The sequence below is a fragment of the Arachis hypogaea genome, chromosome 7, assembly GCF_003086295.3.
Source record: "Arachis hypogaea cultivar Tifrunner chromosome 7, arahy.Tifrunner.gnm2.J5K5, whole genome shotgun sequence".
NCBI classification, from domain to species: Eukaryota; Viridiplantae; Streptophyta; class Magnoliopsida; order Fabales; family Fabaceae; genus Arachis; species Arachis hypogaea.
In genome coordinates this window covers 75,552,485-75,566,460 of record NC_092042.1, presented here as the reverse complement: position 1 = coordinate 75,566,460, position 13,976 = coordinate 75,552,485, and the positions used below count along the sequence as shown (strand labels likewise).

Genomic DNA, 13,976 nt, shown 5'->3' with positions numbered 1-13,976 from the left:
ATGGTCGTCTTCCTCATTATTGTTCCCGTCATTACTCTGGTTTATTTGATTACCCAGTGCCTCAATTGTTGCCTGCATAGCTACAATCATATTTTCCAGGGTAGCCATAAAGTCTATTGGATCAGTCTCTGCCAGGCCAGGAGTAACGATGCCTATCCTATCTCTACCTCGCCCGTGACCGCGTCCGCGAGTCGACATATGGTCCTTATACACACTAAACAAGTGATATTAAGTTGATCAGTCTTAATATCAAAGGTCTAATGCTTTAAGTTCCAAATGCATGCTCACAAACATTTATGCTATATTTATCAGTCAGATATTCTAATAGCACATAAACACATATACAAAGAATGCACAGAAGCACAATCAGTCCGTCTTTCAGGCTCTATAGGAATGAACTGCTCTGATACCATAATGTAACACCCTACCACACTAAGCTTTACGCTTAAGTCGTAAAACAGAGGTGGTGTGGTATTACGACCTCTAAAATAAAAGATTACATTTAATAGCAGAAGAATTATAATATGCTAGGAGCCTTGAAGAATGGGGGAAATAAAAATTGCGAAATAAAAGCGCAACGCTCAAGGAACGAGTTATGTTGCGTGCTAAGAAAACCACAACTATTAAACATAAGATAACAAAAGTAAGAATAGAGTGCCAAAAATACAAAATAACAAGCTCCTAACTCAGCCTGCGAAGTCAAGACTGGCCGGAGAATATTTACACATATATACATACATATCCAAAACCCAAAAGTACATATACATAATCTTGCCTCTCCATAAACCTCTAAAAGAATAAAAAAGAACAGGTTATGCAGAGAGAAAGCTAAGTACATATATATACATCACTGCACAACAAAACTACCCAGTAACCGCTCAGCTTTTAGAGTCCAGACGCCTAACGAGATGGCTCCTGACCTGCATCTGAAAAATAACAACACAGTATGGAATGAGAACCGGAAGTTCTCAATATGGTAAAGGTGCCACACACATAAGATATAAGGTCCTGGAAATGCCAGAGGCAATCCTAGAATGCGAACACTTAGATTATAGAGCTTAAAGTATTAAATAGAAGCCATAAAAGGTGGTTTTCTAGGAATATTTAAACCTAACTTAACTTAACCTTAAATCTAAGTCACATACTGCCATTTCTCCATAGCTCCAACTCCATCACGTATTTTCACAGATAAATAGGTAGATAAAGGCAAGCATAAGAAGGTTACGATTACTACAGGTAACAAATACACATTTAACATGGCAAGTACATATAGGCACGCCCAATTAAAGCACAAGCAAGTAGTTCAAGTAATATGCATATGATGCATGCTTGTCCTATGGCTGATGAGGCTCATCTGTCGGTTATCCAGCCAACCCGACAAGTCTGAATTGTACTTAGACTATCCCCCAACGTGCATTCCCAAGAGTCTATGCATATCTTTATATCAAATAATCAATATTGCTCAGTGGGGGTAACATTCCCGGGAATTTATATAGTGCCTGGTTACACTTACGTCGTAGGGTCAACAAAGTATCGAGTTTTCAACTTGGTACATGTGGTGGCAAGCCACGGTATTTTACCCAAGGAATCTCGTATCTCAGATCATTCAAATTCATAAGCCATATAAATAATTCAATTATAATTCATCAACATCCACATCATTCTCAATCGCATCTCATTCATCATCATACATCAATTATATTCAATCCTTATCCTTCATTATCACACTTCCCATTCCGTCCATCAATAGTTCCAATTTAAAACATAATTCATTCTTTTCTAAATAAATCAAACTTAAAACATACTCATTTTCTTAATAACTCAAAATCAAACCCTGTAACCTTTGAATCTAAATCTTTTCAAATAATCATCTAAACAAAATCTCTAATTTTTATAAAATTTTGGCAGCATCTCCTCTAAAACTCGGACTTTGCCACACTTTCGGGTCCAAACCTGCATTCTTTTCAATTAAACATACCCTTCCTTATCATCATAATAATCACCACAATAAATCTACCTCAGATCAACAATTATACTCATACAATATTCAAATTCAACAACCACAATTCAACTAAGAATTGTAGTTCACAAATCCTAGGCTTTTAACACAAAATACCTCAAATCAATAATTCACCAAAGCACCAGTTACTCAACAAGCACCAAACCAACCATGTTCATCAACAGGATACTAAGTATTAAATATACACATGCAATCCAACTTATCCTATGGTCATCTAGCCTAAGTTTTCACAGAACATTATATATTAAATGCAAGAAACCTAAACCATACCTTAGCCGATTTCCACGTAACGACCAAAGCAATTTATTTAAAATCAAGGCAGCCCCTCAAAATTTAACTAATCAGCTTCCTCCAAGTTCCAGTATTCACAATTTCAAGCTCTAATTATTTATTCAAAACCTAATACACATTCATAACACACATATTATATATATCTAATTTAATACTCAAAGCTCAAATTCAATAAAAATAAAATAGAATTATCATATCCTCACCTTACACAAGCTTCACATAAGCAAGAGTGAACGTTTTTCTCAAGCTAATTGAATCCTAAAACATCAGAAATCAAATAATTTCAACATCCCTTCTCAAATTTTGAAAATTGGGGAAAAGAAGAGACTTAGGTGAAATAACAAGTTACATATGAATTGTTCTAGTAGAAACGTAAAGTTCGAAGTGGTGAACGCGTGGCCGCAAACAGTGCGGCAATTGGAGCTCGAACGGAGAAGTTACGGGGATCGGAAGGTTACCATAAGGGTTTCGGTAAAGTTCGTTTCTCTTCTCCCCTAAATGCACTTCAGTTTTGTTTCTGTTGGAATGAAGGGATGAAGGCTTGGGTTCACTTAAAATGGCTGGTCCAGTTGGACCGACAGCCCGGTTCGGGTCCGATTCAACCGGTTCGGTCCGTTCGATCTAATTTTAGACCGTTTTCTTTAAAATTAGTGTCAAAATTCTCGTTTTGATGAGCTCTATCCTAATTTAATATAATATTCTCATTTCTAATTTTTCTGATGAAAAACTAATTTATTGACTAATTATCTACTAATTTATTAGAGTTTACATGTAACATAGTTAATTTTATATTTTAATTCTTAAAATTACAAATTTAATATTAAAATTGAAAACAAATTTTAAAGAATAAAATATTCCAAGTTATTTAACATGTAAAATGTATATAATAAATAAATTTAAATTAAAAAAATAAGATTAAGAAAATAGGTTGTTATTATATGAACAAAATCAATATTAAATTTGACTAATATTATTTAAAGATTACTTATTTATAAAGTTATTAAATTTATTTATTTTCTCAAACTTATTTCATTAGAAGAAAATTTAAAAATTTATATACAAAATCCATCCATATGAAAATACTATTTATATACGAAATACTTGTAAAATCTATATAAAAATATAACTATTATTAATTAATTATGTATTTATTTTATTTCTGTATTAACAAACTAAAGAAAAAACGTATTGCTTCACTGCTACAAAACGTTAGTATCAAAATAAAAGAACACTAATCTGTGTGTTTTTATTCTTTTTGTTTAGTTTTTTATGTCTTGTCTTGTCTTGTCCTATTTTTAAAATTAAATACAATTTAAAAATGTTAATTGACTATTAATATTATAAATTTATAAAATTATATTAAATCAAAATCTAATTAAAAAAAATCTGAGGTATTGAAATTTTCCAATTTATTTGGGGTTCATTTGATTTGCTGTCATTAACTAATGATGTTACTAGTTAATTAGGACCACAAAAATGCCGCAAATTTAATAGAGATAAAAAAAAGAAGTCTTTAGCACCCAAAATTTCATATAAAAAAAAGGATTGCATCATCTTCATTTGACTCTTCAAAATTAGCAATCAAATCAACTGACAAATTCAATATATTTAGTGAGTTAATAGTCAAAATTGTCCCTGAAAGATACTTCAATCTCTATTTTGGTCTTCGAAAGATAAAATTAATCGAATTCGTCCTCGAAAGATACACAACTTGGTCACGTTAGACCTTCCGTCAGTTGGATTATGACGTGGTGGGTTAATGCCACGTATCACAAGATGATTGATTGACGTGTCAGTTCAGTGACACCACGTGTCACTTGACATGTAAAAAAATTATTTATAATCCAAATAGTCGTTGAAAGTTCAGACGTAAGTCATTTTCATCCCTAAACTTTTAAAAATTAATCAAATTAGTCCTTATATATATATTCTTGATAATATTAAATTTAAAATATTTTTTGATACTACTAATTTTAAAAGAAATATAATTGACAAACAAAAAATTAGTAATTGTATATTTTCTTCTTAAAAAATTTTCAATAAAATTATCTCTCTCCTTTAATTCTTCTCAAAATCTCTCTTATTTTTTTCTATTCGAAAATATTTTTCTTACATCATTACATTTTGCTCGAATATATATATATATATATATATATATATATATATATATATATATATATATATATATATACTCAAAATTAAAATGTATCTATTTGTCAACCTAAACAAAATTATATGCTCAATATCAAAATTTAGAATAAAAAAGATTAAAAGAATAAGAGAGATTTTGAGAAGAATTAAAGGAGAGAGATAATTTTATTGAAAAATTTTTTAAGAAGAAAAGATACAATTACTAATTTTTTATTTGTCAATTACATTTTTATTAAAATTAGTAGTATCAAAAAATATTTTAAATTTAATATTATCAAGAAAAAATAAAAAAAAATTTATAAAGACTAATTCGATTAATTTTTAAAATTTTAGGAATAAAAATGACTTACGTCTGAACTTTCAAAGACTATTTTGATTATAAATAACTCTTTTACATGTCAAGTGATGCCACATGTCACTAATCTGACACGTGGTATTAACCCACAATGTCATCATATGCCACGTGGCACTTAATGTGACACGTCATCATCCAACTGACGGAAGGACTAACATGACCAAATCGTGTATCTTTCAGGGACGAATTCGATTAATTTTATCTTTCGAATATCAAAATAGAGATCGGGATATCTTTCAGAAACGATTTTGACTATTAACTCATATTTAAAATCTATTGATATAAAATATGAAGAAAAAAATTACTCCTCAAATCACCTTTGATTGCTTTAAGTTGTTAATTAAAAGGTGAGTTCTACCGAGAGAAAGGTTATTTTATTCCTCATGTGTGGAAGTGATGTGGCCACTATTGAAGGGCTATGAGTATAGGCAGTGCAATACTTTTAGAAATTTCAGATATTATCCTTATTTGATATTTAATAATGTTGAATGTGTTAGCGTAATGAAAATATTTAAGTTTGTGGGCCTTTTTGATATTTGATTTAAATTTTTTTAAAAAGATGGGTTGGATTGATAGTTGATATTTTTTATCCATCAAACAAATAAAGATAGAATTAATTTTTTTTATAAAATATGTGTAGGTATAATAATAATAATAATAATAATAATAATAATAATAATAATAATAATAATAATAATATCATTAAGTTTGTAGGCCTTTTTGATATTTGATTTAAATTTTTTTTAAAAAGATGAGTTTAGATTGATGGTTGATATTTTTTATCCATCAAACAAATAAAGATAGAATTAATTTCTTTTATAAAATCTGTGTAGGTATAATAATAATAATAATAATAATAATAATAATAATAATAATAATAATAATAATAATAATAATAATAATAATAATAATAATAATACATTTAAAGTATGTTAATCTTGAGCTTAGTTTTTTCGAAAAATTATAATATATTATTTTTTCTTTAAATAAAAGAGTAATATTATTATAATAAGAATAAAATATAACTATAATTTAAAATTTTAAAAAGTAGCAACCCAAATAAATAATTTATAAATAAAATTTTTAAATTAGTTCAACAACATTAAAAATTAAATATTTAACATCTTAAGAAAGTATATTTATTTAAAAAGTAATATGCATAAGAAAAAAATCAAATCTTTATCTTTATAGTAATATAAATAGGGAGTTCTTATGTTGATATGGTGTTCATACATTGAGTTTGAAAATTATTTTTTTAGGTGTTGTCACTAAAATTCTTTAAAATTTCATTTATAAATTATAAATTATTATTTTCTTAGATCGTTACTTTTTGAATTTTTAAATACGCTTTATTAGGTTATTAGGTATTTAATTTTTAATATTATTGAACTAATTTAAAAAAATTATTTATAAATTATTTACTTAAGTTGGTATTTTTTTAAATTTTTAAATTATAGTTACATTTTATTCTTATTATATAATTATTACTCTTTTATTTAAAGAAAAACCAAATAAATTATAATTTTCGAAGAAACTAAATTCACATAATAACCAATATAGATTTAAATCAAAGTATGCACGTACTTCCAGAATCGTCAAATATCCTATCATATGGATTTAGCTTTGTGAGTTTTGACACTCTCAGTACTTCTGGATTTGATTATATCTATTTGGTTGATAAGTTTATTATTTTTTAAAAAAATAAATTCATTGATAAATTTATTTATTTTATCAATTTTTTTCTTAGCAAACTTATAGACAACAAACTCCTTTTATCATTTTAAGTTATTTGCTTAGGTTGTTATTTTTTAAATTTTAAGTTATTTGCAGTTTATTCTTTTAATTTATAAACTATTATTTATTTAAGTTATTACTTTTTAATTTTAAGTTATTTGCTTAGGTTGTTATTTTTTAAATTTAAAGTTATCTACTTAAATGGTTATTTTTTAAATTTTTAAATACACTTTCTTAAGATGTTAGATATTTAATTTTTAATGTTGTTGAACTAATTTAAAAATTTTATTTATAAATTATTTATTTGGATTGCTATTTTTTAAAATTTTAAATAGTAGTTATATTTTATTCTTATTATAATAATATTACTCTTTTATTTAAAAAAACTAATAAATTATAATTTTTCAAAAAAAACTAAGTTCAAGATTAACATACTTTAAATGTATTATTATTATTATTATTATTATTATTATTATTATTATTATTATTATTATTATTATTATTATTATTATTATTATTATTATTATTATACAGATTTCATGAAAAAAAATCATTTTATCTTTATTTGTTTGATGGATAAAAAATACCTACTATCAATTCAACCCATCTTTTTCAAAAATTTTCAAATCAAATACTAAAAAGCCCCACAAATTTAATCATTTCCATTATGCTAACACATTCAACATTATTAAATATCAAACAAGGACAATATTTGAAATCTCTAAAGGTATTACAGAAGATGTCTCTCTCTCTCTCCAAACACTGCTTACACAGCCCTCCGGTAATGATTACATCACTTCTACACATGAGGAATAAAATAACCTTTCTCACCGTAGAACTCACATAATTGAAATGTAACTTTCGGTGTTCAACCAATTGACAAATCCAAGAATTTAAATAAAAAAATAAAATCCGAGTAAAGAAATAAAAAAAGAAGAAGAAGAACTTGAAAACTAAGATGGTGGTGGTGGCAACGGAGACCAGAGGCAACTGTGGTAAGAAACACGTGCAGCTGCAGCAAATCAAACCACGAATAGAAGAAAAAAAGTAAAAAAATATTGCTTTTGGGGTCAAGGACAGCAGATGCAATGCCAATCGAAACTCATGGAGAAAGGGTTAGGGTTAACAAAATTTAAGGGACTTCTGGGGCAATATATTTCATAGTAAAATTAGACAAAAATCAATTAATTAAAATAAAAATTGGACTTGTAACAAGCACAATTAGCTAATATAATTAGACAAATTTTAATAACTCACCTCATTTTAAAATTAATGACTTAGGAGAAAAAAGAAGACAAAATAAAAAAGTAAATACCCAAACAAACAAAGAAAGAAAGAAAGAGCAAAACCAGTAATGAATGGTGACAGTGAAAGGCTGGCGACAGCATAAATTGGAGGCGACAGAAGCAGGACGCTCATGCATCTACAGTAGATTCGAACAACGCACATGTAGAACGAGATAACGAGCAGATCTGGAAGAAGAGATGAAACAGAGGAGCTGGATAAGGTCGAATCTGATAACGATAAGGGACGATGGCGAAAGAAGTTGAGGAATGAGCAGAAGTGAAAAATAGAATGAAATAGAAAAAGAACAAGTTGAGGTCGAACCCTTGAAGAATAGAGTCAGGTTAGCAGCAGGTTTTTTAAAAATCGCTATAAATCGAATCATACAGCTGCTCTTTTTAAAATCATAATCAGAATCACCGTTAAATTGGCAAATTATAGCGGCTGTCAACACAGACACTAATAATCTGCCGCTATCTTCCGCTTTTGTTGTAGTGGTATTATATCAACAAACTCTGACGTCGTTAACAATAGAAGTGATGGAATGACTAATATGATTAATTTAAAATATTTAAAGGACAAATTTAATTAACAAAATTCTTTGGAAACTAAATTAGAGAACAGTGATCTTTCATGAATTAATTTGACTATTTACTCTTTAAAGTACTAAACTATATTTTACACATTAATTTTAAAATACTAATTTATACTTATAGATTATTTGAAATTCTTTGATTGTATTAAAAATTATAAATATTAATTTAATATTAAAATAAAATTAATCTTAAAAAAATTAAAATATCCTTTTAGAATAAAAATCCTTTTAGAATAAAAATTAAAATACTCTTTGAGAATAAATATATTTTAATTATATTAAAAATTACAAATTTAAACTTAAAAAATACTAAAATACCTTTGTAATTAATTTTTATAACAACACAACAAAATTTGAATGTTACTAAAAATACTAAAGTAATTTTATAAGAACTAATTCGTATTATTTACTTGTATTAGGAATTAAAAATTTAAAATAATTTTAAAAACATTAAAATACTCTTATATTTAATTTTTAAGGTATTAAAATAGTCTTTTAGGATTAATCTTAAAAATAATAATAGTACTCATTTCAATTTTTATCCTCCAGTCTTTCTCTCAATATTAGAATAAAATACAAATTTTTTTATCATTTAGAATAAAATACATAATTAAATTAAACTCAAAATAATATTACACAATTCACCCAAAAAGAAAAACATTATATGGATCATCCTGGTACATATTTTCATATAAATCGAATGAGATGCATTCGATTTATAAATCTGCATAGTAAATTCAAATTACTAAGACGAATGCAAATCGAATTAGTTAGAATCGATTTATGCATGCGTGTCAACCACCCAATAAATCGAATCACTTAGAATGGGGATTTATAAATCGAATGTATCTCATTTGATTTATATAGAAATATGCACTCAGGCTATTTGTGTAAAGTTTTTTTTTGGGTGAATTGTGTAATATTGTTTTAGGTTTGGTTTAATTATACATTTTATCCTTATATTTAATAGTATAATTTTGTTTCACACAAAAAAATTATTATATTTGTTTGCTTTTTAAGTGAATATATATATATTTTTAATTAAATTTATATAATAAAAATTTTTTTATCATTGTCTTCATATTTAATATTATAATTTTGTTTTGCACAAAATAAAATTATTATATATTTATTTGCTTTTTACGTGATATATATATATATATTAATTAAATTTATACAACACAAAATTTTTTTATTATTGTGTTTATATTTAATAGTATAATTTTTTTACACAAAATAAAATTTATTTAAATTCTAATATTATATACATATTATATATTTAATATTATTTTTTCTAAGATTCTAATATATCTTTTTTTTCTGAATTTGGTGTATGAATTTTTAACTTATTTCATATGTACTATTTATTTTAATTCTAAAGTCCAAAAATTTATTTTTTTACAGATATGTTATTATTTAGATTTTATATTCTATTTTTTGGATTTCAGCTCAATATTTAAAACTTATAAAAAAAATTTAAATTAAAAAATATAATTAATCTAATTAACAGGTTGTCTTTTTAAATTCAAATCATTTAAATAAAATATAATAAATAAAAAATTTAGATTTAACAAACTAATAAAGTACACAGCACTCTCTACTTAACAATGAGTCTTAAAGTATGAGCCATATATTAGTTCAAAAGAATTTATTAGAAGAATGAATTTACTAAAAGAGTTTACTGAATAGTAAATACCGATAATATATTAATACTCACGTATTCTAACAATATTATTCGTTAATTTTAATTAATATATATTATATATATTTTTTATAAATAAAATCAATGATTAAAACTGAAGTACCCATATTCCATGCACATTTAAAATTCCTCCTACAAAATAATACAAACCAAACACCATTAGCATCAAAATTGGTTTAATCACCTTCATCAGTTGGATGACCCACACCTGTAGTAATTAGTTTCTTCAATTGGGGGCCACAACCCTAATTGCAACCGTTGCTGCCATAAACCCTTCCTAATAAAATTGGTAAAAGAAAACTTTGTATGTGCTTTATCAACACACTATATATGACTGTTCACAACCACTACTAACTCTGTACTAAGTAGTGAGTAATAGTGTACCCTTCAGAGTTAACTCCCAAAAAAGCAAAATCATGGTGGTCACAAGCAAAGAAGAGTCTCAAGAAGCAGCAGCTACTAGTTTTGATAGAATAAGTGAACTCAAAGCATTTGATGATTCAAAAACCGGTGTTCAAGGCCTGATAGAAAATGGGGTCACAAAAGTTCCACCTATATTCCATTGCAAAGAACACGAGTCAAATAGTAGCAGTAAACCAAATTCAAAGTTCAGCATCCCCATAATAGATCTCAATAATGGTACTATTGGTGATGATGTTGCGGGGAAGGTTAAGGATGCGTGTGAGAATTGGGGGTTCTTTCAGATCATAAACCATGACATCCCAGTTCATGTGTTGGACGACATGATTAATGGAACTCGCATGTTCCATGAGCAAGATCCTGAGGTCAGGAAACGGTACTACACACGTGATCTTAGTGGGAAGGTTTTTTATGTCTCTAATTTCACTCTGTTCCAAGATCCAGCTGCTGATTGGAGGGACACACTTGGAATTTCCATGGCTCCAAATCCACCCAAAGCAGAAGAACTACCACATGTTTGCAGGTTTGTGGTTCAAATTATTATATATACTAATTTATGTTGATGTTGTAATTATATGATACTTGATATTTTATATCTATAGTTTACAAATTAAAATCAATCATTAAAATTTATTAATATATATTTATATATAAATATATTTATATTTTAATTTATTTTTAGTATGTATTTTATATTTTCATATGTATATTGATAGCTGATTTGAACGTAAACCGAATATGATAGTTGTATTTCAAGATTTGCTTCCAAACACACCAGGGGTGCCATTTGTAATATGGAACAAAAATTAGAGCTTTTATTTGGATGAGATGGCTGATCTTAAGTTAAGGAATAGGGAAAAATATTCTATATTTTCGCTAGAATATTCACTTTAATTCACATTGTTAAGCTCTAGTGCCCATTATTCACTATATCAGTTTCTTTGTAAATTGTGATACGGATATCACTACTACTTTTAAGTTTTAACATTATCTCTGCCTGAGCTTTTATTTGTTTAATTACCTTTAAATGATTTCGTTTAAGAAATCTTTTGAAAATGTTAAAATAATTTAAAATTTGGATATCTCATATAAAATTATATTTTTTAAATTTATATATATTTAGATAAAATAATATAAATTTATTTTTTATTTATTTATTATGTTAAAATATCTTTTAAAATATTTTTTATTTTTCTAGCATTTTTAGCTTTATTTAAAATTTTTTTGCCAAATATAATAAAATTTTACTTTTTCTATATAACTTAATGGTATCTAAACATACACTTGAACTTAATTTCAATAGGAATAGATGACTAATTAAACACACAGTTAATGCCAAACTTATCTTATTACATTCTTTTTTTTATCAAGATACATGAATTCAAGTATGTAACAACAAAAGTGACGGTGACAGTGAGTCAGTGACAATGAGAGAACAAATAAAATTCTCTTACCATATGATCAATTAAGACTTAAATTCCCTACAATTTTGCTCATGGATGCAGAGATATAGTGATGGAATATTCAGAGAAAGTAATGAAACTTGGTTTAACTTTGTTCGAGTTACTATCAGAGGCTCTTGGCCTTAACAAGTCTCATCTCAAAGATATTGGTTGTGCTGAAGGGCTTCTCCTTATATGTCACTGCTACCCTGCATGCCCTCAGCCTGAGTTAACCATAGGCAGTTGCAAGCACACCGATCGCGACTTCATGACAATTCTTTTACAGGATCAGATTGGCGGCCTCCAAGTTCTTCATCACGACCAATGGATCGATGTGCCGCCGCTCCATGGTGCTCTTGTAGTCAACATTGGAGATCTCCTACAGGTAACTTCTTCATCCATAAAAATGGACATTAATGATATGTATTTAAGAAAGAGTGTGACACAAGGCATTTTTCTTCCAAGGTTTTATAGTCTTATGTGTCATTCTTTTTCTTGTAATTTAGCATTGCATTCTTTGGTTGATACTACTTTTTGAGTTACGGTAAAATAACACCAATATAAATTTAACCGAAGTTACGTCGCCCATAACTTTTTATAAGATGTATATTTATCGATTTAACTATTATAATTGAAGAATCATTTGTTTATATATATTTTGAAGAAATATATTTCATTGATTTTCAAGTATATATAAAAAGTATAATAAATGATTTTGGATTGACATAAACTTGTTTTAAAAATGATTTATAACATATAAATTTGTAATCTCTCAATTGCTTTTTCTTTTACAGTGCACGAATATGAAGTTATTCAATAGTGTAATATTTTCTTAAATTTCTCGAGTAAGTTGCTATTGTTGTCCTTGAAATATAAATACACAGACAAACTGATTCTTAGCTTGGATGGATTTGTCATGCAAAATCAATCTTTTAGGTATTGCATCATGATTATCAATTTTCAAAGGATCATTTTATCGCTGAATTAATATTTTGAGAGCCAGAATGATAGTCAACAAGTCTTACATAAATGCCAATGAGTTATAGTTCAAATGGTATAGTTTTCTCGTACTCATCTAAGAGGTTGCAGGTTCGAGTCTCCCTATCTTTGGTCAAAAAAAAAAAATCTTACATAAATAGTGAAGAATAAAACTCCAAATGATGATGAGACTTAGTCTTTTCACTCTTTTGCTTGAACGTGCAGAATGATGTCTATGGATGAATGAGAACTAGATTGTGATTATTAGTTTTGCCCCTTTACTTTTTCTTTTTTTTTTTTCAGCTTGTGACCAATGACAAGTTCATCAGTGTTCAGCATAGAGTTTTAGCAAATACTATAGGTCCAAGAATTTCAGTTGCGTCATTGTTTAGACCAAGGGTTGAACCAGGAGAGGCCACACCAAAAGTTTATGGTCCAATCAAGCAGCTCTTATCTGAAGAGACTCCACCATTGTACAGAGACACCTCTTTGAAAGATTACATAAAAAATGGTTTTCAGAAGGGCCTTAGGACTTGCTCAATTTCTCACTTGAAGTTGTGATTTCAACAATTGCATGCTGTTGGCCAATAATACTTTTGAGTGCTATTATATCTAGATGCTACACCATATATTTGAATGTACTTGGAACTTGGTATAAGAAAGAAAAGCATGCTACCCATATATATGTGTTGTGCCATTGATGGCAACATTTGGTATTCACATGCGTAGTTATTACAAGCCCTGTTTCCCCAGCCCCTTCTCCATTCTTTTTGCCCTTTTTTCAATATAACTACCTTTCCGGAAAGAAATCAATTATATAACCATTTATGTATCTTTATCTAATAACGCTTGAAGAATCCTAACTAATGTATTTGGGAAGTGGAGTTGACAAGATTTGATGCATAATTAAAGCTGCGTGGGATGTTGTTAATGGACGTAGTCAAGTTGAAACGAATATGTTTAGGCTTAGAAAGTTATGATTCTAAACCACAAGTTATGACTCA

At 27.5% G+C, this 13,976-nt stretch overlaps 1 protein-coding gene and 1 long non-coding RNA gene across 3 annotated transcripts; one reads left to right on the top strand and one right to left on the bottom strand.

Moving 5' to 3' along the window:
• Positions 1–603: 603 nt before the first annotated feature.
• On the bottom strand, positions 604–8,287 carry LOC140174517 (uncharacterized). 2 transcript variants are annotated; one of them, XR_011864155.1, is made up of 4 exons: positions 7,901–8,133; positions 2,515–2,569; positions 2,291–2,419; positions 604–926 (listed from the first exon to the last, which is right to left on the bottom strand). It is a non-coding gene; the product is annotated as an uncharacterized lncRNA (long non-coding RNA). The 2 variants fall into 2 exon arrangements; XR_011864156.1 differs by lacking the exons at positions 604–926; positions 2,291–2,419; positions 2,515–2,569 and adding exons at positions 7,206–7,563; positions 8,160–8,287 and having other exon boundaries at positions 7,901–8,023.
• Positions 8,288–10,342: 2,055 nt separating this feature from the next.
• LOC112703491 (1-aminocyclopropane-1-carboxylate oxidase homolog 1) lies at positions 10,343–13,724 on the top strand. Its single transcript, XM_025754956.3, has 3 exons — positions 10,343–11,075; positions 12,058–12,379; positions 13,276–13,724. Exons 1-3 carry the CDS (start codon positions 10,549–10,551, stop codon positions 13,531–13,533), a joined length of 1,107 nt encoding a protein of 368 aa, XP_025610741.1. The 5' UTR covers positions 10,343–10,548; the 3' UTR covers positions 13,534–13,724.
• Positions 13,725–13,976: the final 252 nt, after the last annotated feature.